The sequence below is a fragment of the Salvelinus sp. IW2-2015 genome, linkage group LG15, assembly GCF_002910315.2.
Source record: "Salvelinus sp. IW2-2015 linkage group LG15, ASM291031v2, whole genome shotgun sequence".
Taxonomy (NCBI): Eukaryota; Metazoa; Chordata; class Actinopteri; order Salmoniformes; family Salmonidae; genus Salvelinus; species Salvelinus sp. IW2-2015.
In genome coordinates this window covers 7,167,607-7,193,630 of record NC_036855.1, presented here as the reverse complement: position 1 = coordinate 7,193,630, position 26,024 = coordinate 7,167,607, and the positions used below count along the sequence as shown (strand labels likewise).

Here is a 26,024-nt window from a genome sequence, read left to right as displayed (position 1 = left end):
CATCAAAAGTCGTGCTATAAATTCTCGGATAACCCAAAGATTCCTAGATGCCCTTTCAGACTCCCTCCGCCTACCCAAGGATGTCAGAGTACAAAAATCAGTTAACCACCTAACTGAGGAAGTCAATGTAACATTGCGCAATACCCTAGATGCAGTCGCACCTCTAAAAACAAAAAATATTTGTCATTGGAAACTAGCTCCCTGTATACAGAAAATACCCGAGCTCTGAAGCAAGCTTCCAGAAAATTGGAACGAAAATGGCGCTACACCAAACTGGAAGTCTTCCGACTAGCTTGGAAAGACAGTACCGTGCAGTATCGAAGAGACCTCACTGCTGCTCGATCATCCTATTTTTCCAACTTAATTGAGGAAAATAAGAACAATCCAACATTTATTTTTGATACTGTCGCAAAGCTAACTAAAAATCAGCATTCCCCAAGAGAGGATGGCTTTCACTTCAGCAGTGATAAATTCATGAACTTCTTTGAGGAAAAGATCATTAGAAAGCAAATTACGGACTGCTCTTTAAATATGCATATTCCTCCAAAGCTCAGTTGTCTTGAGTCTGCACAACTCTGCCAGGACCTAGGATCAAGGGAGACACTCACGTTTTTTAGTACTATATCTCTTGACACATTGATGAAAATAATCATGACCTCTAAACCTTCAAGCTACATACTGGACCCTATTCCAACTAATCTACTGAAAGAGCTGCTTCCTGTGTTTGGCCCTCCTATGTTGAACATAATAAACGGCTCTCCATCCAACGGATGTGTACCAAACTCACTAAAAGTGGCAATAATAAAGCCACACTTGAAACAGCCAAACCTTGACCCAGAAAATATAAAAAACTATCAGCCTATATCAAATCTCCCGTTCCTCTCAAAAATGTTAGAAAAAGCTGTTGCGCAGCAACTCACTGCCTTTCTGAAGACAAACAATGTATACGAAACGCTTCAGTCTGGTTTTAGACCCCAACATAGCACTGAGACTGCACTTGTGAAGGTGGTAAATTACCTTTTAATGGCGTCAGACCGAGGCTCTGCATCTGTCCTCGTGCTCCTAGACCTTAGTGCTGCTTTTGATTCCATCGATCACCATGATCTTTTGGAGAGATTGGAAACACAAATTGGTCTACACGGACAAGTTCTGGCCTGGTTTAGATCTTATCTGTCGGAAAGACATCATTTTGTCTCTGTGGATTGTTTGTCCTCTGACAAACCAACTGTAAATTTCAGTGTTCCCAAGGCTAAATTTTAGGACCACTATTGTCTTCACTATATATTTTACCTCTTGGTGATGTCATTCAGAAACATAATGTTAACTTTCACTGCTATGCGGATGACACACAGCTGTACATTTTGATGAAACATGGTGAAGCCCCAAAATGGCCCTCGCTGGAAGCCTGTGTTTCAGACATAAGGAAGTGGATGGCTGCACATTTTCTACTTTCAAACTTGGACAAAACAGAGATGCTTGTTCTAGGTCCCAAGAAACAAAGGGATCTTCTGTTGAATCTGACAATTAATCTTGATGGTTGTACAGTACAGTCGTCTCAAATAAAACTGAAGGACCTCGGCGTTACTCTGGACCCTGATCTCTATTTTGACGAACATATCAAGACTGTTTCAAGGACAGCTTTTTTCCATCTATGTAACATTGCAAAAATCTGAAACTTTATGTCCAAAAATGATGCAGAACGATTAATCCATGCCTTTGTCACTTCTAGGTTAGACTACTGCAATGCTCTACTTTCCGGCTACCTGGATAAAGCACTAAATAAACTTCAGTTAGTGCTAAACACGGCTGCTAGAATCTTGGCTAGAACCAAAAAATGGTATCATATTACTCCAGTGCTAGCCTCTCTACACCGGCTTCCTGTTAAGGCAAGGGCTGATTTCAAGGTTTTAATGCTAACTTACAAAGCATTACATGGGCTTGCTCCTACCTATCTTTCCGATTTGGTCTTGCCGTACATACCTACACGTACGCTACGGTCACAAGACGTAGGCCTCATTACTGTCCCTAGAATTTCTAAGCAAACAGCTGGAGGCAGGGCTTTCTCCAATAGAGCTCCATTTTTATGGAATGGTCTGCCTATCCATGTGAGGGACGCAGACTCTTTATTGAAGACTCATCTCTACAGTAGGTCCTATGATTGAGTGTGGTCTGGCCCAGGAGTGTGAAGGTGAATGGAAAGGCACTGGAGCAACGAACCGCCTTTGCTGTCTCTGCCTGCACTGGGATTCTGCACTGRGATTCTCTGTCTCTAACCCTATTACAGGGGCTGAGTCACTGGCTTACTGGTGCTATTCCATGCCKTCCCTAGGAGGGGTGCGACACTTGAGTGGGTTGAGTCAATGACGTGATCTCCCTGTCCGGGTTGGCGCCCCCCCTTGGGTTGTGCCGTGGGGGAGATCTTCGTGGGCTATACTCGGCCTTGTCTCAGGGTGGTAAGTTGGTGGTTGAAGATATCCCTCTAGTGGTGTAGGAGATGTGCTTAGGCAAAGTGGGTGGGGTTATATCCTGCCTGTTTGGTCCTGTCCGGGGGTATCGTCGGACGGGGCCACAGTGTCTCCCGACCTCTCCTGTCTCGGCCTCCAGTATTTATGCTGCAGTAGTTTATGTGTCAGGGGGCTAGGGTCAGTCTRTTATATCTGGAGTATTTCTCCTGTCTTATCCGGTGTCCTGTGTGAATTTAAGTATGCTTTCTCTAATTCTCTCTCTTTCTCTCTCTCGGAGGACCTGAACCCTAGGACCATGCCTCAGGACTGCCTGGCCTGATGACTCCTTGCTGTCCCCAGTCCACCTGGTCGTGCTGCTACTCCAGTTTCAACTGTTCTACCTGTGTCAATGTTCCCTGACCTGTTCACTGGACGTGCTACCTGTCCCAGACCTGCTGTTTTCAACTCTCTAGAGACAGCAGGAGCGGTAGAGATACTCTGAATGATCGGCGGCTATGAAAAGCCAACTGACATTTGCTCCTGATGTGCTGACCTGTTGCACCCTCGACAACCACTGTGATTATTATTATTTGACCCTGCTGGTCATCTATGAACATTTGAACATCTTGGCCATGTTCTGTAATAATCTCCACCCTGCACAGCCAGAAGAGGACTGGCCACCCCTCATAGCCTGGTTCCTCTCTAGGTTTCTTCCTAGGGAGTTTTTCCTAGCMACCGTGCTTCTACACCTGTATTGCTTGCTGTTTGGGGTTTTAGGCTGTGTTTCTGTACAGCACTTTGTGACATCAGCTGATGTAAGAAGGACTTTATAAATACATTTGATTGATTGATTGACAGTCAGTTCTAGTGTGCTAACTGATGTTCGAACATGCAAGGATACATCCATCTGGCATTGGAATGCTGATTTCCTCTTGCATGACTTCTCAAACAAGCTGATCTGTCTCTAAACCTTTGACACTGCATGTGWTGTGCGAGGCCTGAGTCTTCCTGTGTGACCTCAGGCTAAATACAAGCAGGAAGTCAAAAATAGACAACATAAACATCATAGTGAATTTCTTACAAACTTTATTACGTCAATTAATATAAGATATGAAAAACAAAAATACTTATCAAGATAAACTAAGAACCATGTCCCAACACAAAATAAAATGTGTATGGTGAAAATTTCTTAGGGGGTGAATATTTCACAAATATGACCTTCCTCTTCCACATTGTACAGTGGTATTCCCCTTGACAATAAACAACACATCAAATGAAATCATCTGGTTTTGTAGACCAATGCACTGCATTGACATTGGTGAGTCATTGAAAGTCTGTCTTCCTTTAGTTTGGCTGTGATGCTGAGAACAACCTCGAAACGGCATCCTGATTGGTTATCTGCTCAGCTCATGTTGGTGGGTTCTTCCTGAAAATGTGAAAGTTGCATGTCGTTTACTTTCCTTAAGCAAATTTAGCCGCTAATAACAACACTAATGACTGCCCTTAATAGTAGTCATTGAGAACAGGCTCTGTGAATCAAAGCTGACAGGAAGATCTGGTCTAGCAGTGCAGGCAAGTTGTATTGTGACATCACTGTGTTGTCTCAGAGACTCTTCAGACCAGATGAGAGCTCGAGCAGGGGTGATCAGCCTGTTTTTAGGGAAGATGGTCCTGGCCCCCTGGGGGCCCTTGTAAAAGTGTTAGGTGTCGTCTCCATGCCTGTCTGCACTGTAATCATCCCCGGGCTGACCACCAGGTACCTACTATACCCCTCCCTACAGCTGGCTGGCCTAGAGTGGTGAAACTGGAAAAGAGAGGAGGGTACCCTCGTCAAAAAATTCCAATAATAACATTTATTACAATCCAAAAGACAATCCAAAAGATTTTGGAACCTATCCTATAGGATTTTATCATGTTGCACTGTATCTATAGAATAAAATTCCACATTTTGTTACGTTATTTACTATTTACTATTTGTGTATTAGTATTGTATTTGCGAGACATTCTACTGCACTGTTGGAGCTAGAAACAAGCATTTCACTGCACCTACTAAAACACCTGCAAATCTGTGTACACGACCAATAAACTTTGTTTTATTTTAAACGTTTATGTTATTTGAATCTTAGGACAGGTATCAATCACCTTTGGACAGCAAGTTTGTCATCAGGAATAACACAGAGTTGCAGAGATGTTATACAAGACCAATGGCATGGGGCATGGACTTCTGAGGTCTGAAACATCTGGAAAACTTAGATTTTGGTAGTGAATGATCACTAGCAATAAGGTTAGGATTGAGGATGATTAGCTGATCCTTGATCTGTGACTAAGGGCAATTTCTACCCAGACCACCTTGCTTAAAGAACTTTGCCATTGACCTTGTCCGTGCCAATACTCTGCTCACCATGGCATCCTCCAGTCAACACACCATATGACTCGACGGGGCTAACAGATTTTACAAGGGGGGCACCTCTCTTCTCTCACCCCTAAAGAGAGGGAGAGACAGTGGGTTGTAACAGGGTAGGGAGATAAGAGGGCCTTCCTCAGACAGCTGCTTTAGGTTAGTGGGCTTCATGTTCAGACACATGTTGGACCCTTCCCTGGTCTGTGAGTCAGATTAACGTGTCCTGAGACGCACAGCTAGGGAACATGAAACATACAAAGGAACTTATCAAGGAAGCTTCCTGGGCCTGGTTTCGCAAAAGCATCTGAAGGCTAAGTTAATCGTTAGAACCTTGGTAGGAGCATCGTTAAAWCTCCAAGCTCTTTTCCAAAACCATTATTTCCAAAGTTACTCTTGAAAACACTTGTTTATTACCGACTGCCTCAGACCACCAGTAGAACAGCTAAGTGCATAGTTAGATGCTTTTTTGCCCTTCCACGTCACTTTCTCTGCTAAACATAGAATGAAGATGTTTATCTGTCTCTGTGGTCGCTGATAACTTCAGAAGTAGTTGACTTAAAATACAAAGTTGCCAATGTCTTTGCAATTGTTACAAACAAGCAAAATATAAAAATATTATTCAAATTAAAACCGAGATGAGTGCATTAAAAGATCAATACAGTACAACGCAACATGTCAAGTGTTGGTCCCATGTTTCATGAGCTGACATAAAAGATCCCAGAAATTTTCCATAYGCACAGATAGCTTATTTCTCTCCAATTTGTGCACACATTTGTTTACTTCCCTGTTAGTGACCAAAAAGCCAGCAGCATCCCACCCTGCATCCCACTGCTGGCTTGCTTCTGAAGCTCAGCAGGGTTGGTCCTGGTCAGTCCCTGGATGGGAGACCAGATGCTGCTGGAAGTGGTGTAGGAGGGTGAGTAGGAGGCACCCTTTCCACAGGTCTAAAATACAAATCCCAATGCTGCAGGGCAGTGATTGGGGACATTGCCCTGTGTAGGGTGCTGTCTTTCGGATGGGATGCTAAACGGGTGTCCTGACTCTCTGTGGTTACTAAAGATCCCATGGCACTTATTGTAAGAGTAGGGTTGTTAACTGCGGTGTCCTGCCTAAATTCCCAATCTGGCCTTCATGGCCGCCTAATCATCTTTAGTTTACAATTGGCTCATTCATCCCTGTAACTATTCCCCAGGTCATTGCTGTAAATTAAAACGTGTTCTCATTGAATTTACTGGGTTGCCAAGATAATCCATCCACCTGACTGGTGTGGCATATTAAACAGCATGATCAGTGCACAGTTTTGGGGACAATAAAAGGCTACTGTTGCAGCTATGTTGCAGTTTAGCCACAGATGTCTCAAGTTTTGAGGCAGAGTGCAATTAGCATGCTGACTGCAGGAATGTCAACCAGAGCTGTTGCCAGATAATTTAATGTTCATTTATCTACCATAAACTGCCTCCAACATCTTTTTTAGAGAATTTGGCAGTACGTCCAACTGGCCTCACAACCGCAGACCACATGTAACCAGCCCAGGAGCTCCAGATCCTGCTTCTTCACCTGCGGGATCGTCTGCTGATGAAACTCAGGAGAATTTCTGTCTGTAATAAAGCCCTTTTGTGAAATCCATAGATTAGGACCTGATATATTTATTTCAGTTGACAGATTTCCTTATATGAACTGTAACTCAGCAAAATCATGGAAATTATTGCATGTTGCGTTTATATTTTTCCCCAGTATATTTCTTGATGTGTAACAATGATGTGCCAAATCTGTGATTTAGTGCATTAGCCTTTTATGGAGACATTGAACCACTGGTCACTTCCGTTTCACACTGTGTATTTAAATACTGTATCCCTGACATAACTCAACATAATATTTCTACAACTGTACATTGTATTTTAGTTTTGTTTATACACACCGCATATTTATTTATACACTGGATTCTTGACATAGCCTATTGTAATATATCTACTGCTGTACAAATCATTCTTAGTTGATTTTGTGTAAATGTTCCTAGATTACATACGTATACCGGTAGATTGTATTTGATTATTGCTACAGTGCTACTTGGGCTGTTAATCAGATTTGTCCCGCCATTCTTGATTTCTTGTCTTTTTTGTCTTTTTTTCCTCTTACATTTGAATTGTTCGACATTTTACTGCATTGTTAGGAGCTAGTAAGATAAGCATTTTGCTGCACCCGCTATAACACCTGCTAAACTATGTAGGGTAAGCATTAGAATAAGACGCAATATTCCATATAGGTGATAATATCTCTCTAGGAGCTGATCCGTCATCAGTGTGGTAGAATAATTATAATATTAATGTAAGATTTGAACGGAGAAAGTGGATCCAAGAGCAGAGCTGCCTTTCTTTCCATCCTATCAGTATTGACACATGCTCCAACTAAGCACTTAGTGGAAGTTCTTCCTACGTACTGTTTTGGGAAACACATGTGAGTTGTTTGGACGTTATAGGAACAATATACTGTTAAAACACAAATTCCTGTTAAAACACAAATTCCATCGCTATTGGGAAACCAGGGCCAGAACAGTAATCCCAATGGGATGACTAACCAAACACCAAATCTGCATACCTGCACACAGTCCCACACGATTTGCAAATAGGTCACACATTTTTTCTTCCAATGAATCAGAGTAATTCCAGCATAATAAAATGAGATTGAGTGAGATAGAGTGAATCAATAATTTCATCCACCTACAATCTACTCAACTTTTGAAATTTCCTTCTGAGAAAAAGTGAGTTGATAACAAGAAACAGATTGCTTGCGTACTCATAGACTTGAGTCAGTTACAGTAAATAGATTGCAGAAGTGTGGGATCCATTTAATTCCCTACCCCCTTGCTGTAAATAAGTTAATCAGTACATACTGCTTCATAGGGGATTCAGAATCACATATTTGTGGGGAAAATCTCCAGATTCTGCAACCGAAAACGGTATGAGAAACGTCACGTAGGCTAGATTTCAGCCAATTCATTGGTTTAAAATTGCAACTCACAATGAAAACATTGATTCTTGCTGTAGCTCAGCCACAGTTAAATGAAAAGAGCTAAGTGAGTGAGACGCTTTACAGTCAGCAGTCTAGCCAGGTTGCAATTACATGGGAGAAGGCATGATGGGTGGGAAGCTTGTCGATTGCCTAGTCTGACCAAGAGGCATGATAACAACATAATATCCCAGATTGCTGATGAGAATAATCTAATTCATGCAATTAAGGAAAATTACTTTTAATAAAATCCATTTAGGATTTTCAAAGCATTTTATTTGAACAAAGCCCAATAATAACAGTTTTGGACCACCCGTTGTAATAGCCTGAGGTGTGAATTTATGATAGGGACAATAAAGATCTTGCCATGTTTTCGTCTGTCTCATTGAAAATGTTCAGTCAGTTGGTGTGTGAGAATCACAGAGCACATATAGAATCATGCTCAAGACCACTCTAAAGCAAGGTTTTCATTAGCAAAATTATGGTCCTATTCAATCCATAGCGTTTGCCCAGTAAATTCACATAAGAATATTTAACACAAGAGACACCGTACCGTCAGATAAACTTCTGAATTATATAACACTAAACAAGATAGTGTTTACTGTGTCCATGTTTAATCACTTCAAGGGAAAGATAGAGGTCAAGAATGTGGTTATGAGCCAAGACTCAACCATAGCTTTGTTAATCCAAAGGATGAGCTTGAGTGCAGGTATACGTTTATAATTGGGTGACCAGCGGACATATACACTGTTCCCACGTCACCCTTGGCCCTGCAATTTAAAAAAACTAACATTTAAGTAATTTAGCAGACACTCTTATCCAGAGAGATGTACAGAAGCAATTAGGGTTAAGTGCCTTGCTCAAGGGCACATTTACAGAATGTTCACCTAGTTGCCTCAGGGATTCAAATCAACGACCTTTCGGTTACTGGCCCAATGCTGTTAACCGCTACGCTACCTGCCACCATCTGCTAGCAGTTTGGGGAAGATTGTAATGATACTAAAGTAGGCCAAGAAAATATAGAATACTGATAAGACAGGAGAATAAGTTAACCGTCTTAGAACACACACATAGACACACACACACCAATTAGAGTCGGAAACACTGGGCTCACCTGGTTGTACTGTACATGTACACTCAGTCTCAATACACTCAGTCACTACAAAGATACTCAGTTGCCAAAGAGGATGAAAACCACTCAGGGATTTCACCTTGATGCCAATRGTGACTTTAAAACAGTTAAAGTTTGAAGGCTGTGATACGAGAAAACTGAGGATGAATCAACAACATTGTAGTTTCTCCATAATTCTAACCTAATTGACAGAGTGAAAAGAAGGAAGCCTGTAAATAATAAAAAATATTCCAAAACATGCATCCTTTTTGCAACAAGGCAAAAAAGTAATACTGGAAAAAACGTGGCAAAGCAATTCACTTTTTGTCCTGAGTGTTACGTTTGGGGMAAATCAAATACAACACATTACAGAGTACCACTTGCCATATTTTCAAGCATAGTGGTGGCTGCATCATGTTATGGGTATGCTTTGAATTCTTAAGGACTGGGGAGTTTTTAAGGATAAAAAAAACAAAAAAAAAACAGAATGGAGCTAAGCACAGGCAAAATCCTAGAGGAAAACCTAGTTCAGTCTGCTTTTTACAAGACACTGAGAGATGAATACACCTTTCAGCAGGACAATAACATAAAACACAAGGCCAAATCTAGACCGGAATCTTTACCAAGAAGACAGTGAATGTTCCTGTGTGGCCGAGATACAGTTTTGAATTAAATCTGCATAAGAACARCCCTTAGCCATGGTATAYTGGCCATATACCACACACCTCGGGCCTTATTGCTTAATTATACCATGGCGTTTTTGAATTCTCGTTTTTGATTGGCTTAAAGGTMATTCTAGAGCGTGCATTATATCCCTATAATGCATGGTATATCAGCACGGTATAATTCAATGGCTAGTTCATTCTTACATGTTCTATGTTTGAGCTGTTTTTGAAAGAAAAAGTTGAATTGAAAATATTAACATTATTGCATTGTTGAATTAGATTTAGCAAGATAGGACTGATGGTTTGGTTTACTAAACTAGCAAGTCTATTTGGCTACCAAGGTAACTTCTGTAGCTATCTAGTAAACKTGCTAGCTACTTCAGTGGATGTTGTACACAATTTCACCGGCAAACGTGTTCAATTATAGCGATGGTATAAAAGGGATAATCAACTCAGGGCTCTATGCGTTCTCTGGAAAATAACGCAACTCCATGGAAGGTAAGTTCCACTCCGCTAGTGCATCGTGGAACACACYTTCCACATCGTTCACTATTTTCCATAGAACGCATAGCCCCTCTGATTATCCCGTACAGATTTATAGAATAATTTCTCTAAAACTGTCTAGCTAGCTAGCTAACACACATACAGTGCAGACACATTCTTTAAATTCATTATTTTACACAATATATTTCCACAGCACTGGCAAACCATGATTGACCAACTCCCTGACCAACATGGCTGACCTGAGGACCATCATAAGAAGGTTAATGTCCGCTCTAGTCTTCTAATTCCTAATTCTATGGTTCCACTCTTGCATGCAGCATCAAATAGGGACAGGCTATAWAAAATTGCTTCATAGAATGGAATCTCAATCAAGCACAAAACATGAGTTTACAGGTCCTTATAGTGACACAATATTCCTTGTCAACATTGTGTGAATTGAATTGTAAAGAACAGGAGTCATATGCAATATACACATACCCACACTGAGAGGCTACAGTGGCCACTTTCTGATCATTCGTGAAATGGCAGACCATGTTCCCTTTTAGGTGCTGAACAGACTTACAGGCTTGAGCCCCAGGGCAAAAGATGGCCCCCTCTCTTTCTCACACAAGGTTCTAAGGTCTTCGAAAGCCAAGTCAACAAACAGATTACCGACCATTTCGAATCCCACCGCACCTCCTCCGCTATGCAATCTGGTTTCAGAGCTGGTCATGGGTGTACCTCAGCCACGCTCAAGGTCCTAAACAATATCTTAACCGCCATCGATAAGAAACAATACTGTGCAGCCGTATTCATTRACCTGGCCAAGGCTTTCGACTCTGTCAATCACCACATCCTCATCGGCAGACTCGATAGCCTTCGTTTCTCAAATGATTGCCTCGCTTGGTTCACCAACTACTTCTCTGATAGAGTATGTCAAATCGGAGGGCCTGTTGTCCGGGCCTCTGGCAGTCTCTATGGGGGTGCCACAGGGTTCAATTCTCGGGCTGACTCTCTTCTCTGTATACATCAATGATGTTGCTCTTGCTGCTAGTGAGTCTCTGATCCACCTCTACGCAGACGACACCATTCTGTATACTTCTGGCCCTTCGTTGGACACTGTGTTAACAACCCTCCAGACGAGCTTAAATGCCATACAACTCTCCTTCCGTGGCCTCCAACTGCTCTTAAATACAAGTTAAACTAAATGCATGCTATTCAACCGATCGCTGCCTGCACCTGCCCGCCTGTCCAACATCACTACTCTGGACGGTTCTGACTTAGAAAATGTGAACAACTACAAATACCTAGGTGTCTGGTTAGACTGTAAACTCTCCTTCCAGACTCACATCAAACATCTCCAATCCAAAGTTAAATCTAGAATTGGCTTCCTATTTCGCAACAAAGCATCCTTCACTCATGCTGCCAAACATACCCTCGTAAAACTGACCATCCTTTTGATCCTCGACTTCGGCGATGTAATTTACAAAATAGCCTCCAATACCCTACTCAATAAATTGAATGCAGTCTATCACAGTGCCATCCGTTTTGTCACCAAAGCCCCATATACTACCCACCACTGCGACCTGTACGCTCTCGTTGGCTGGCCCGCGTTTCATACTCGTCGTCAAACCCACTGGCTCCAGGTCATCTACAAGACGCTGCTAGGTAAAGTCCCCCCTTATCTCAGCTCGCTGGTCACCATAGCAGCACCCACCTGTAGCACGCGCTCCAGCAGGTATATCTCTCTGGTCACCCCCAAAACCAATTCCTCCTTTGGCCGCCTCTCCTTCCAGTTCTCTGCTGCCAATGACTGAAACGAACTACAAAAATCTCTGAAACTGGAAACACTTATCTCCCTCACTAGCTTTAAGCACCAGCTGTCAGAGCAGCTCACAGATTACTGCACCTGTACATAGCCCATCTATAATTTAGCCCAAACAACTACCTCTTCCCCTACTGTATATATTTATTTATTTTGCTCCTTTGCACCCCATCATTTCTATTTTTACTTTGCACATTCTTCCACTGCAAATCTACCATTCCAGTGTTTGACTTGCTATATTGTATTTACTTCGCCACCATGGCCTTTTTTTTGCCTTTACCTCCCTTATCTCACCTCATTTGCTCACATTGTATATAGACTTATTTTTCTACTGTATTATTGACCGTATGTTTGTTTTACTCCATGTGTAACTCTGTGTTGTTGTATGTGTCGAACTGCTTTGCTTTATCTTGGCCAGGTCGCAATTGTAAATGAGAACTTATTCTCAACTTGCCTACCTGGTTAAATAAAGGTAAAATAAAATAAATAAATAAAAAACACACACAAGATGGCACAGTCAGTTCAAAGAGGGGCAGAAGGAAGGCCTACTGCTGTGTTTGTAATGCCCTTAAATGTATTCCTCCAGTTTCCAACAGCCTGCCTGCTGCCTGACCTACATACCTGTACCACCCCCGGCGTGAAGAGCCGCACTGCCCACTGCGAACACAAAGCTTGATGGGTAATGTCGTCTGACATTGCTGGGCCAACAAAACCAAATAAACTCATGAAAGGAAAGTTACCATAACTAAGACGAGCACTGAACTGTTCAAATGTCTTCCTTTCTAGAAAAAACAGTCAGTACCATTTTTTAGATTTTCAAGTCCCATTGATTCAAATCAGATTTAGAGCCAAACATAACCCATGATGATATGTTTTTGAAGCAAACTGAACCTTTGTATCTGCCAAGCCTTAAGAAAACGCTTCCCAACAAGCAAGATAATTCCAATAGTTATCTAAAAATACTGGATGACCTACAACAGACTGCCTGGGTAAAATGAACCAGTTAATTCACTACAATTGTTTCAGTAACAGAATACTGCAAACCCTCAACTTAAAAGACACAGAAGTTGCACAGGGAAGTTGTACAGGGAACGTAAAATTCTCTATATATTGCTTGTTGACTGCAGGAGCCGTGTCAGACATTACAGTACCAGCACAGTGGGTAGTCCGAACACAACATACCTATTCCCCAGACAAGGAGCCCTATGTCTCACTCCTCCAACATGGCAGGACAAGCAGAGCAGGAAGAGTCCTGTCATCACCAGGACTGAGAGAAGGGTGCAGGTGCACACTTAAGTGAATTAAGATGATAAGCAAGTCATTGGACGCTTAATTTGAGGCTGGCATAGCAATCAACGCTTTCTCACTACCAGTGTTAATATTTTCAGCTGCCAGGGATACTCTGGCTTTGACACATAAGCCATAACATGGTATTACTTGGAAGTCTAGAGTCTCTGGAGATTGAGAAAATCATTTCAAATTCTCTACTTCAAACTCTTCCTCATATACAGTACCAGTCAAAAGTTTGGATACACCTACTCATTCAAGGGTTTTTCTTTATTTTTTACAATTTTCTACATTGTGGAATAGTAGTGAAGACATCAACACTATAAAATAACACATATGGAATCATGTAGTAACGAAAAAAGTGTTAAACAAATGAAAATATATTTTAGATTCTTCAAAGTAGCCACCCTTTGCCTTGATGACAGCTTTGCACACTCTTGGCATTCTTTGGGGGCTCCCGAGTGGCGCAGCGGTCTAAGGCACTGCATATCAATGCTAGAGGTGTCACTACAGACCCTGGTTTGATCCTGGGCAATCTGAGGTGCAGTTAACTCTAATGAACTTATCCTCTGCAGCAGAGTTAACTCTTTGTTTTCCTTTCCTGTGTCGGTCCTCATGATAGCCAGTTTCAAAACAGAGCTTGATGGTTTTTGCGACTCCACTTGAAGAAACGTTCAAATTTCTTGACATTTTCCGGTTTGACTTACCTTCATGTCTTAAAGTAATGATGGGCTGTCATTTCTCTTTGCTTATTTAAGCTGTTCTTTCCATAATATGGATTTGATCTTTTACCAAATAGGGTTATCTTCTGTATACCTCCCCTACCTTGTCACAACACAACTGATTGACTCAAACACATTAAGGCAAGAAATGTTTTACTTTTAACAAGGCACACCTATTAATTGAAATGCATTCCAGGTGATTACCTCATGAAGCTGTTTGAGAGAATGCCAAGAGTGTGCAAAGCTGTCATTAAGGCAAAGGGTGGCTATTTGAAGAATCTCAAATGTCAAATATATTTTTTKGTTTAACAGTTTTTTGGTTACTACATGATTCCATATGTGTTATATCAAAGTTTTGACGTCTTCACTATTATTCTACAATGTAGAAAATAGTAAAGATAAAGAAAAATCCTTGAATGAGTAGGTGTGTCCTAAATCTTGACTGGTACTGAACATAATGTACAGTAGTAGCTACTCTATGAGGGAGGCTGAGCGGGACATTCCAATGTGGATTAGGGTTCGTGGAGGGATTAGCAGCAGCATGGCCTCCTGCTGTCATTAATAGTATCATCAGGTCCTAACACACAGTGGTCAGGGGTCAGACTGGCTCCTCAGACACAGGCTCCAAGTCCAAGTTTCCCGTAGGCACAGGTCTGGGACCAGTCTACCCTCCCCAAATCAATTATGATAGACATTATGTGAGGGTTGGATGCTAAACTTTCCACCATAGTCCCATAATACCTGTGCCCAAGAAAGTGGCAGTAACCTGCCTAAATGACTACTGTCCCGTAACACTCACGTCGGTACAGTGCCTTGCAAAAKAATTCATCCCCCTTGGCGTTTTTCCTATTTTGTTGCATTACAACCTGTAATKTAAATGTTTTGGAGGGGGGATTTCATGTAATGGACATACACGAAATAGTCCAAATTGGTGAAGTGGAATGAAAAAAATAACTTGTTTAAAAAAAATCTAACATTTTGGGGGGGGAAAGTGGTGCGTGCATATGTATTCACCCCCTATGCTATGGAGCCCCTAAATAAGATCTGGTGCAACCAATTACCTTCAGAAGTCACATAATTAGATAAATAAAGTCCACCTGTGTGCAATCTAATTGTCATGTAGTTCTGTCCTTGAGCTGTTCTTGTCTAATGATGTTCTGTATTATGTTTCATGTTTTGTATGGACCCCAGGAAGAGTAGCTGCTGCTTTTACAACAGCTGATGGGGATCCAAATAAAATACCAAATACCAAATACATGATCTGTCACATGATCTCAGTATATATACACCTGTTCTGATAGGCCCCAGAGTCTGCAACACCACAAAGCAAGGGGCACCATGAAGACCAAGGAGCTCTCCAAACAGGTCAGGGACAAAGTTGTGGAGAAGAACAGATCAGGGTTGGGTTATAAAAAAATATCCAAAACTGTTGAACATCCCACGGAGCGCCATTAAATCCATTATAAAAAAACGGAGAGAATATGGCACCACAACAAACCTGCCAAGACAGGGCCGCCCGCCCACCAAAACTCACGGACCAGGCAAGGCGGGCATTAATCAGAAAGGCAACAAATAGACCAAAGATAACCCTGAAGGAGAAGCAAAGCTCCACAGCGGAAAATGCAGTATCTGTCCATAGGGCCACTTCAAGCCATACACTCCACAGAGCTGGGCTTTACGGACGAGTGGCCAGAAAAAAAGCCATTGCTTAAAGAAAAAAATAAGCAAACACGTGTGGTGTTCGCCAAAAGGCATGTGGGAGACTCCCCAAACATATGGAAGAAGGTACTCTGGTCAGATGAGACTAAAATTGAGCTTTTTGGCCATCAAGGAAAACACTATGTCTGGCACAAAGCCATCACCTCTCATCACCCGAGAACACCATGCCCACAGTGAAGCATGGTGGTGGCAGCATCATGCTGTGGGAATGTTTTCCATCGGCAGGGACTGGGAAACTGGTCCGAATTTAAAGAATGATGGATGGCGCTAAATACAGGGAAATTCTTGAGGGAAATCTGTTTCAGTCTTCCAGAGATTTGAGACTGGGACAGAGGTTCACCTTCCAAGCAGGACAATGACCCKAAGCATACTGCTAAAGCAACACTTGAGTGGTTTAATGGGAAACGTTTAAATGTCTTGGAATGGCCTAGTCAAAGCCCAGACCTCAATCCAATTGAGAATCTGTGGTATGACTTAAAGATTGCTGTACACCAGCGGAACCCATCCAACTTGAAGGAGCTGGAAATGATTTGCCTTGAATAATGGGCAAAAATCCCAGTGGCTAGATGTGCCAAGCTTATAGAGACATACCCCAAGAGACTTGCAGCTGTAATTGCTGCAAAAGGTGGTTCTACAAAGTATTGACTTTGGGGGGGTGAATAGTTATGCACGCTCAAGTTTTCATTTTTTTCGTCTAATTTCTTGTTTGATTCACAATAAAAAATATTGTGCATCTTCAAAGTGGTAGGCATGTTGTGTAAATCAAATGATACAACCACCCCCAAAATCTATTTTAATTCCAGGTTGCAAGGCAACAAAATAGGAAAAACGCCAAGGGGCTGAATACTTTCGCAAGCCACTGTAGGCATGAAGTGCTTTGAAAGGCTAGTCATGGCTCACATCAACACCATCATCCAGGAACCCTAGACCCACTCCAATTCACATATCACCCGGAAGGATCCACAGATGACACAATCTCAATCGYACTCCACACTGTCCTTTCCCACCTGGACAAAAGGAACACCTATGTAAGAATGTTGTTCATTGACTACAGCTCAGCGTTCAACACCATAGTGCCTAGAAAGCTCATCACTAACCTAAGGACCCTGGGACTAAACACCTCCCTCTGCAACTGGATACTGGACTTCCTGACGGGTCGCTCCCAGGTGGTAAGGTTAGGCAACAACACATCTGCCACGCTGATGCTCAACACGGGGGCCCCTCGGGTAGTGCGTGCTTAGTCCCCTCGTTTACTCCCTGTTCACCCACGACTGAAGGCCAAGCATGACTCCAACACCATCATTAAGTTTCTGGACGACACAACGGCGGTAGGCCTGATCACCGACAACAATGAGACAGTCCATTGGGAGGAGGTCAGAGAGCTGGCAGTGKGGTGCCAGGACTACAACCTCTCCCTCAACATGAGCAAAAGAAAGGAGCTGATCGTGGACTACAGGAAAAGGAGGGCCGAACACAACCCCATTCACATCGACGGGCCTGTAGTGGAGCGGGTCAAGAGATTCAAGTTCCTTGGTGTCCACATCACCAACAAACTATCATGGTCCAAACACTCCAAGACAGTCGTGAAGAGGGCACGCCAATGCCTTTTCCACCTCAGGAGACTGAAAAGATTTGGGTACACAGATCCTCAAAAAGTTCTAYAGCTGCACCATCGAGAGCATCCTGCCCAGTTGTATGGCAACTGCTTGGCCTCCGACCACAAGGGACTACAGAGGATAGTGTGTACGGCACAGTACATCACTGCGGCCAAGCTTCCTGCCATCCAGAACCTATATACTACGCGGTGTCAGAGGTAAGCACCAAAAATTGTGAAAGACAAGTCAGACTGTTCTCTATGCTACYGCATGGCAAGCGGTACCGGAGCACCAAATCTAGGTCCAAAAGTCTCCTTAACAGCTTCTACCCCCAAGCCATAAGACTGCTGAACAATTAAYCTAAATTAATCAAATGGCCAACCGGACTATTTGCATTGCTGCTACTTGCTGTTTATTATCTATGCATAGTCACTTTACCCCTATCTACATGTACAAATGACTTTGACTAACCTGTACCCCCGCACATTGACTATACCGGTACCCCCTGTACATAGCCTCGTTATTTTATCGTGTTACATTTTTATTTAATTTTTAACTTTAGATTATTTTGTAAATATTTTCTTAACTATTTTCTTAAAACTGCATTGYTGGTTAAGGGCTTGCAAGTAAGCATTTCACGTACAAAACCTGTTGTATGTGACAAATACAATTGAATTTGATTTGATCAGTGTCTAGGGGGAATCATCATTCTACTCYGCAGGGGGGCAAGGGATTCAAGTTCAGACTGACACTGAGCTTCATTAACACTTGTGTAAAAAACCTTGTGCTAACCCATGACCTGCCTCTTGGAGGAGTGGAGCACTCAGACAGACTCCATCTTGGGCATGCTGACCCAGTCCTCCTCTAGATGCYTCCGGGGTAGACCAGGCCATGGAGGCACCATGGAGAGAGATAGAGGGGGATTGGATGCTCCACACTACCRTCAGTTAAAAGGTTTAGCACATCATGGCAGCCTTGTCATGAACTTGTCAGTAGACAAGATAAATAAAAACAGATCTCTTTCAGTAGGACAGGTCACTAAAAGACAAACCACAATGTCAATGCACATGCTGCCTGTACAATATCACTGGTTGGTTTGGGATGTATCAATATTTCCAAATCAAAACTGTGCACATCCCTCCACACCCTCAGCCATTCAAATTAGCAAAACAATTGTCTATGGAAATAACCACAATCTGTGCCACATTTGTCAGAACATTCTGCTGTTCCATTTTAACGGCCAAGTCTCAGGGCTCCGAGTAAACATGTCTAGTTTATGAGGAAATGTTCTATGTGTCAGTATGTGTCTCTGTGCGTGTGTACAGTGTACGTGTCGATGGTTCTAGTTTTGTAAACAAAAGACAGTGAACGCAACATGTTTGTGAAGACCCTTTATTGTACTGTATATTCATGGTTTCTCTTTGTGTCTCGTGTGTGTCAGGTTTACTGTGAATCCTTTATGGGTCATTCTTTAAAAGAGTGAGAGATTWGCAAGTTCTCTTAAAAGGTGCAATGCAGAGGTTTTTATCTCAATATCTAATAATTTCTCAGTAACAATTAARTACCGTAATGGGGTTGSTTTCAATTAAAATGGTCAAAAAGAAACCAAAATAGCTTGTTAGCAAAGAGCAATTTCTCAAGACAGAATTTTTGTAGGACTGTCTGGGAGTGGTCTGAGTGGGGAGGGGAACACTGAAAACTAGCTGATATTGACGAGAGGTTCGGAGCTATCTTTCTTATTGGTCTATTAACTAATWTACCACCTGGTGATGTCACCAGGCTGGCCAAAACYCCATCCCACCCAAACAGGCTGAAATTTCAGGCGGTCTTTTCAAACAGCTTTAACGCTAAAAAGGCATTATCATAATTTTCACAATTTCACAGTATTATTCCAACCTCATAGTGTGGACATATATATAAAACACAGRAAAATCATGTTTTTGAGTGCACTTGGCTTTTAACAACAGTTCAGGTATAGGTGCTCATAATGCCTTTACAAGACTAGCAATTCTGTTAAAACAGACCATGATACAATAGATTACGACAGCAGCCGAAGTCAAGTAATAGTAAAACTGAACCTTTACGCTGCCGTTCAATGMCAAATATGTGCAAGTTGAGGTTATCACGACATAATGGCACCATATCAATCTGCAATCCGTATTCTAACAATTAATCAAAGGTAAGTATTGCTGTAAGGTTTGAGAAACCACATAAACAACAAATTCAGACCTTTCCCCGAGTCTGATTGATCAGCCATACCACTGGGAACACACAAACGTAGTTTGCTCCAGAGGCGCCATACTACTATGSCTGACCCTGTAAAACAACACATTTCACTGCACATATCTGGTATATGTGACAATGAAACACTTMAATTTTTTAGAACTGTGGTGGCAGGTCTGAATGTTATCAGACTAGACAAGACACCCTGTGAAGGGAGTAGTCTCCACAGTCTCTGAAATTCCCCCATGGTGTGCCGCTGCATGGTCTGACACAAAACTCAGGCCTGGAAGTTGGCAGCTCCAGCTCTGGGGCGAAGTCAAGCTCTTGAGAAATTGCTTCCATATCTTTGGCCTCGAATTGCGACCGCGTCTTCCAAGTGATTAACTCCCAACGCCATTCCCGGGAAGCACTGGAGAAGGTTAAGTCACTGTCGTCACAAAACCACAAACATGTCTGTAGTGTATTTTTGATGCAGCACTGCGTGGAGAAAACCGCCAGAGGCATTTACAGTATGTAAGAAAGATGGGATGGTGTCAAATCATAGCCTGACGACTCACACTAAATTATTCCGCTGCTCTGTCGTTCGCTACATACTTTGGTCAGAGACTGCCATCATTGAAGTCGTTTTTACGTACAAAACAAAGTCACCAGCAAATGGATCGTCTCTAACCAATCAGAGTATCAAAGCCAAYGACAAATTTTCAAACAGACTCATTGCGGTGAAGAAACTCACGTCCATGGGCGTGGCGTAACGTTTGGCCGGAACAAGGAGTCTAGGTAGCCAGGCAAGTCAAGTCAACCTTGTGACCTTTTTGATTGGATCAAGATGTACAAATTACAGGRGGACAAGATGCAACATGTCAAGAGACCAGCGCCAGATACAATTCTACTGAAAATGTTGTGTAACATTTCTACAAGCAACAAAGATCTAATGGTAATAAATGTGACCTGATGATATGTCACTGAATATGAATGAAAAATAAACTGAAAAGATCTTCAGAAGACAGCTGCATAGTTGTTGTTGTGGGTTTTGGTGTGAGGGTTCACTGGTCAACAGTGACCTGTTTCCTGGCTGGAGAGGTTTCATGGTTTACAGGGAGTCATCCACAGCACTAAGGAAGATTCTAATCAGGCTGGTTGGGAGCTCTGACTGAAGTCCAGCCAYACAGAGATGGTGGGGGGATGGGGCGATAGAGAATGGGACAGTGTTTGAAAGAAAGAGGGAGCAAGGGATGGACAAATCCAGGAGCAGTGCTCACTGTCGTAAATCGGTTTTCTTTTCCATTGCAGTGCATGGGCCAGGGCTAAATTACCCTGAGTATTCCACTCCGGGCAACCGTGATATTTGTTTAAGAAAAAGAGGGTAACAACAAATTAACTCAGGCCGTTTGAACTGGCCAGGGTGCAAATGAGAGAACTGCATGTTTTTACTGGAGCTAATGAGCTGCAGCTGTTAACGCCTTGTTGTACATGCTGCATCCTGGTGTTCAGCTGCAGTCTTTTGGGTGGCTGTTTATTTGCAGACACCTTGAGGAAGAAGTGATGGGTTTTCAAAAACAAGGCGAGAGGAAGTGATGCGACGCAAATTCATTTGAAAATTGGAGGCAGCAAGCTTAGAAAATKTATTTTAATTTTTTAAATACTCTAAAAGCTTTAGAGTTGAGCAATTATCACAGACTCATCTACAGTGGAATAACCAATAATAATCTGTCAATTAAAACTCACAAAGGCGCAAATGTACAAAACGCAAACACCAAATCATAACATCACATTTACATTCAGAAAGTGTGATGGGTCCTCTGCCAGTAGCTAAGGTCCATGTTCAAGCCCATTGCAACAGTGCACTTTGACAGAGAGCAATGATTTACAAGTATCCACCCACCAACCAACAGACAACACATTTTCTYTGCATGAAACTGTCCACTCAGAAAACCCAAAATTATTTCATTTCCAGATCGCTTTAACCCCAAATTGGGTCATATATAGCATTCTTGAGTCGGAATAGACTTTTTGGGGGCATTTGGATTTTGTTCGATTTGAATTCATTAATTACTGTTGATATTATGTGCTATTAGTTCTACTTGTCACGAACCGGCTCGAAGTTTGTAACAAAAAGGAGACCACGTGGAGATAAAGAATAACAAAATATATTTATTAMCTGAAGTAAACTAAATACAATTAACAATGGTGTGTGTAATCAGTAGTGTAAGTGAGTSTGCGTGCATAAATGTGATAATGAGGGGTGKTGAAAGTGCCAAAGCAAACATACAAAACGACCACAAAAATGCCACAACAAAAATCTATCAGTGTCTGCATGGAGTGAGTCTCCTCAATAAATGRGGAAGAGGTGTATTTATCGCRGGACACAACCGAGCCCAGGTGTGTCCCATTTTGCTGACGACCCTCCCGGCTCCGCCCACYAACATCCTATTAAGGAAAACAAGAGCAAAAAGAAATAATTYGTCAGACAGAGTGGGAGGGTCGTCACATACTGGTGAAATTGTTCTCGCAATGCCTCTTTGTGTATGTGGAGGAATGGCCTCGCCACCCACTGGATGCTCCTAACAATTTTAGAGGATGTGGAAAGATTAACGAGATCAAGCATAATTCTGTCGAATGACTCAGTATGTTTAGCATTTGAAAGAAGCATAGATTAGCTTCAGGCACATATGGACCGGGCTACACAAACAACCATGAAACGTTTTAGGATTAGGCCAACACTTTCTGTTTCTGCAAAGAAATTCCAGCAGACCTACATCTAGTTTTTGTATGTATTTTTTATCTCAACCTTGAAAGACCCTTTGGTGATAATTATTATTAGTARTAGTATTTATTACATGAATAGCAATATCAAGTTCTTGCCGAAATAACTTTTAAGCCTGATTGATGCACAAAAAGGTACTCTTTGTTTGATGTAGGCATCGAATCGGGATGCCAGTGGCTGACTGGTTAACCACCCTTTACAAATTAGCCAGTTAAGCTTATCAGTTGAATGGTTTATTTGCACTATTTATGGATGTTTGCATAAGGTAAATTGTATTAGTGAACATTGCAGGACACTGTGAAAGCTGAAAATAGTTTTGAACACCACAAGGGGTCACAAAGGTGCAATAAGTAAGATACGGGGCAAGAGGACAGGTGAAGGGGTCTGAAGAAAATTTAAAGTTGCACTACAGCTCTTTTTATCTGAATATCAAATATTTTCAGGGAAACAATTAAGTACCTTACTGTGATCGTTGTCAATTAAAATKGTCAAAAATAAACAAAAATAGCATCTTAGYAAMAAGAGCAATTTCTCAAGCAAGAATATTGCTAGGACTGTCTGRCAGTGGTCTGAGTGGGGAGGGGAAAACTGAAAACTAGCTGTTATTGGCAGAGAGGTTTGGAACTCTTTCTTATTGGTTAATTAACTAATTGGTGATGTCACCAGGCAGACCAAAACTCCATCCCACCTCAACAGGCTGAAATTTCAAAACAGCCCTTATACTAAAAAGGGCATTATCATAATTTTCACAATTTCACAGTTTTATTCCAACCTCATAGTGTGGAAATATAAAACACAGAAAAATCATGTTGTTTTCTACTGCAATGGGCCTTTAAGGTTCTGTAAAATGATTGAGGTGGCCAGGCTGATAGTTTTGACTATGATTAAATCCCTCGAATAGATATTCATTCAGGCTTTATATGCATGATATTAGTATGAGTATTCTGGGATGATTGTGTAGACCTGAACTTTTTGGCATGGATAACTGGTTTTCAACTGTTAAAAAACTGGGCACTCACTTACAGTTGAATTCGGAAGTTTACATACACYTTAGCCAAATACATTTAAACTCAGTTTTTCACAATTCCTGACATTTAATCCTAGTAAAAATTCCCTGTTTTAGGTCAGTTAGGATCACCACTTTATTTTAAGAATGTGAAATGTCAGAATAATAGTAGAGATAATTATTTATTTCAGCTTTTATTTCTTTCATCACATTCCCAGTGGGTCAGAAGTTTACATACACTCAATTAGTATTTGGTACCATTGACTTTAAATTGTTTAACTTGGGTCAAACGTTTCGGGTAATCTTCCACAAGCTTCCAACAATAAGTTGGGTGAATTTTGGCCCATTCCTCCTGACAGAGCTGGTGAAACTGAGTCAGGTTTGTAGGATCCTTGCTCGCACACACTTTTTCAGTTCTGCCCACAAATGTTCTATAGGATTGAGGCCAGGGCTTTGTGATGGCCACTCCAATACCATGACTTTGTTGTCCATAAGCCATTTTGCCACAACTTTGTTAGTATGCTTGGGGTCAATGTCCATTTGGAAGACCCATTTGTGACCAAGCTTTAACTTCCTGACTGATGTCTTGAGATGTTGCTTCAATACATCCACATAAATTTCCCCCCTCATGATGCCATCTATTTTGTGAAGTGCACCAGTCCCTCCTGCAGCAAAGCACCCCCACAACATGATGCTGCCACCCCCGTGCTTCACGGTTGGGATGGTGTTCTTCGGCTTGCAAGCCCTCCCCTTTTTCCTCCAAACATAACAATGGTCATTATGGCCAAACGTTCTATTTTTGTTTCATCAGACCAGAGGACATTTCTCCAAAAAGTACGGTCTTTGTACCCATGTGCAGTTGCAACCGTAGTCTGGCTTTTTCTATGGCGGTTTTCGAGCAGTGGCCTGAGCGGCCTTTCAGGTTATGTCGATATAGGACTCGTTTTACTGTGGATATAGATACTTTGTACCTGTTTCCTCCAGCATCTTCACAATATCCTTTGCTGTTGTTCTGGGATTGATTTGCACTTTTCGCACCAAAGTACGTTAATCTCTAGGAGACAGAACGTGTCTCCTTCCTGAGCGGTATGACGGCTACGTGGTCCATGGTGTTTATACTTGCGTACTATTGTTTGTACAGATGAACGTGGTACCTTCAGGCGTTTGGAAATTGCTCCCAAGGATGAACCAGACTTGTGGAGGTCTAAAAAAGAATTCTGAGGTTTGGTGATTTTTTAGATTTTCCCATGATGTCAAGCAAAGAGTCACTGAGTTTGAAGGTAGGCCTTGAATACTCACAGCACATCTCCAATTGACTCAAATTATGTCAATTAGCCTATCAGAAGCTTCTAAAGCCATCACATCATTTTCTGGAATTTTCCAAGCTGTTTAAAGGCACAGTCAACTTAGCGTATGTAAACTTCTGACCCACTGGAATTGTGATACAGTGAATTATAAGTGAAATAATCTGTCTGTAAACAATTGTTGGGAAAATGACTTTTGTCATGGACAAAGTAGGTCCTAACTGACTGSCCAAAACTCTAGTTTGTTAACAAGAAATKTGTGGAGTGGTTGAAAAACAAGTTTTAATGACTCCAACCTTAGTGTATGTAAACTTACAACTTCAACTGTACCTAAGTATCATTGATACATGTATGATGTCAATGATGCCAAAATCATAATAATATTAATTCAATATAATGTTGACATATGACATTTTGATAATAATAATGGTGGTAGGGAGGTCAAAGGTAATGAATAGGATCATTCTGATGTTGACAACTACCATATTAGGGCTTCATTGGCTGCTGCACTAACCTGTGAGTTTACTTCTGGTCTGGAGAGGGCTTCTTAACCTTTAACTCTGGGCTCTGGTGGTAACAGAGCCCATGCTTGTGGCTGGGCAACACATCTTTGCTGTCACGCACAGTGTCCTCCATAGAGCTCGTCTGGCTTGAAATGTCTGGGTGACAAACACACACACACACACACACACAAATTACATGCAAGACACCCTCTCAAAGCTGTTGGTGGTCAGTAGTCAGAGGTGATGTATTTACTTTAAGTCAGTTTGGCTGTAAAGTGATTAAGGGGGTCATTAACATGTGATTTGATAGAAGGGCCATTCAGGGCCACATTCTTTGATGAGCTCATTCATTCACAATGCCAGAAAACACACCAAGGTTATGAAAAGGTCTATGAAATGTCTATAAAAAAGGTGATTGTACGGAACTAGATTACACCTACGTATGCAACTGCCCCTTGAGGTTCAATTCACATGTATCAACTGACTGTGTCTAAGGTCCTATTATCCTAACCCTAACATGCTGACCAAACCGGACGCGCGCTTCCGTCTGCGTGCGCACTGGATTTTGTTCACCCACACCAGAAGCAATCAGGACACACAGGTTGAAATATCAAAACAAACTCTGAACCAATTATATTAATTTGGGGACAGGTCAAAAAGCATTGAACATTTATGGCAATTTAGCTAGCTAGCTTGCTGTTGCTAGCTAATTTGTCCTGGTATATAAACATTGGGTTGTTATTTTACCTGAAATGCACAAGGTCCACTACTACGACAATTAATCCACAGATAAAACGGTAAACCAAATTTGTTTCTCGTCATCTCTCCTCCTTCCTTAAGGCTTCTTTTTCTTCTTTGGAGTTGGCAACCAACTTTACAGCATTACTACAACCTACCGGAGTGTGGACCTAAGTTCATCTTTCAATCACCCACGTGGGTATATGCTCCTAAGAACCTATGAGGAGA

General features: G+C 41.8%; 1 protein-coding gene across 6 annotated transcripts in view; it reads right to left on the bottom strand.

Annotated features, from left to right (window-relative positions):
- Window positions 1-3,513: 3,513 nt before the first annotated feature.
- LOC111974165 (DNA repair protein XRCC4) overlaps window positions 3,514-26,024 on the bottom strand; it is an 80,956-nt gene continuing 58,445 nt past the window's right edge. For 2 of the 6 annotated variants that reach the window (XM_070446906.1, XM_024001799.2), the window contains exons 6-7: window positions 25,070-25,214; window positions 3,514-3,870 (exon numbers count right to left, since the gene is read on the bottom strand). In XM_070446906.1, the coding sequence (XP_070303007.1) occupies window positions 25,078-25,214 (137 nt within the window). In that variant the 3' untranslated portion in view covers window positions 3,514-3,870; window positions 25,070-25,077. Of the gene's footprint in view, window positions 3,871-21,612; window positions 21,909-25,069; window positions 25,215-26,024 lie in introns of those variants that run through there. The other 4 variants (XR_002878674.2, XM_070446907.1, XM_070446904.1 and 1 more) reach the window with 3 other exon arrangements.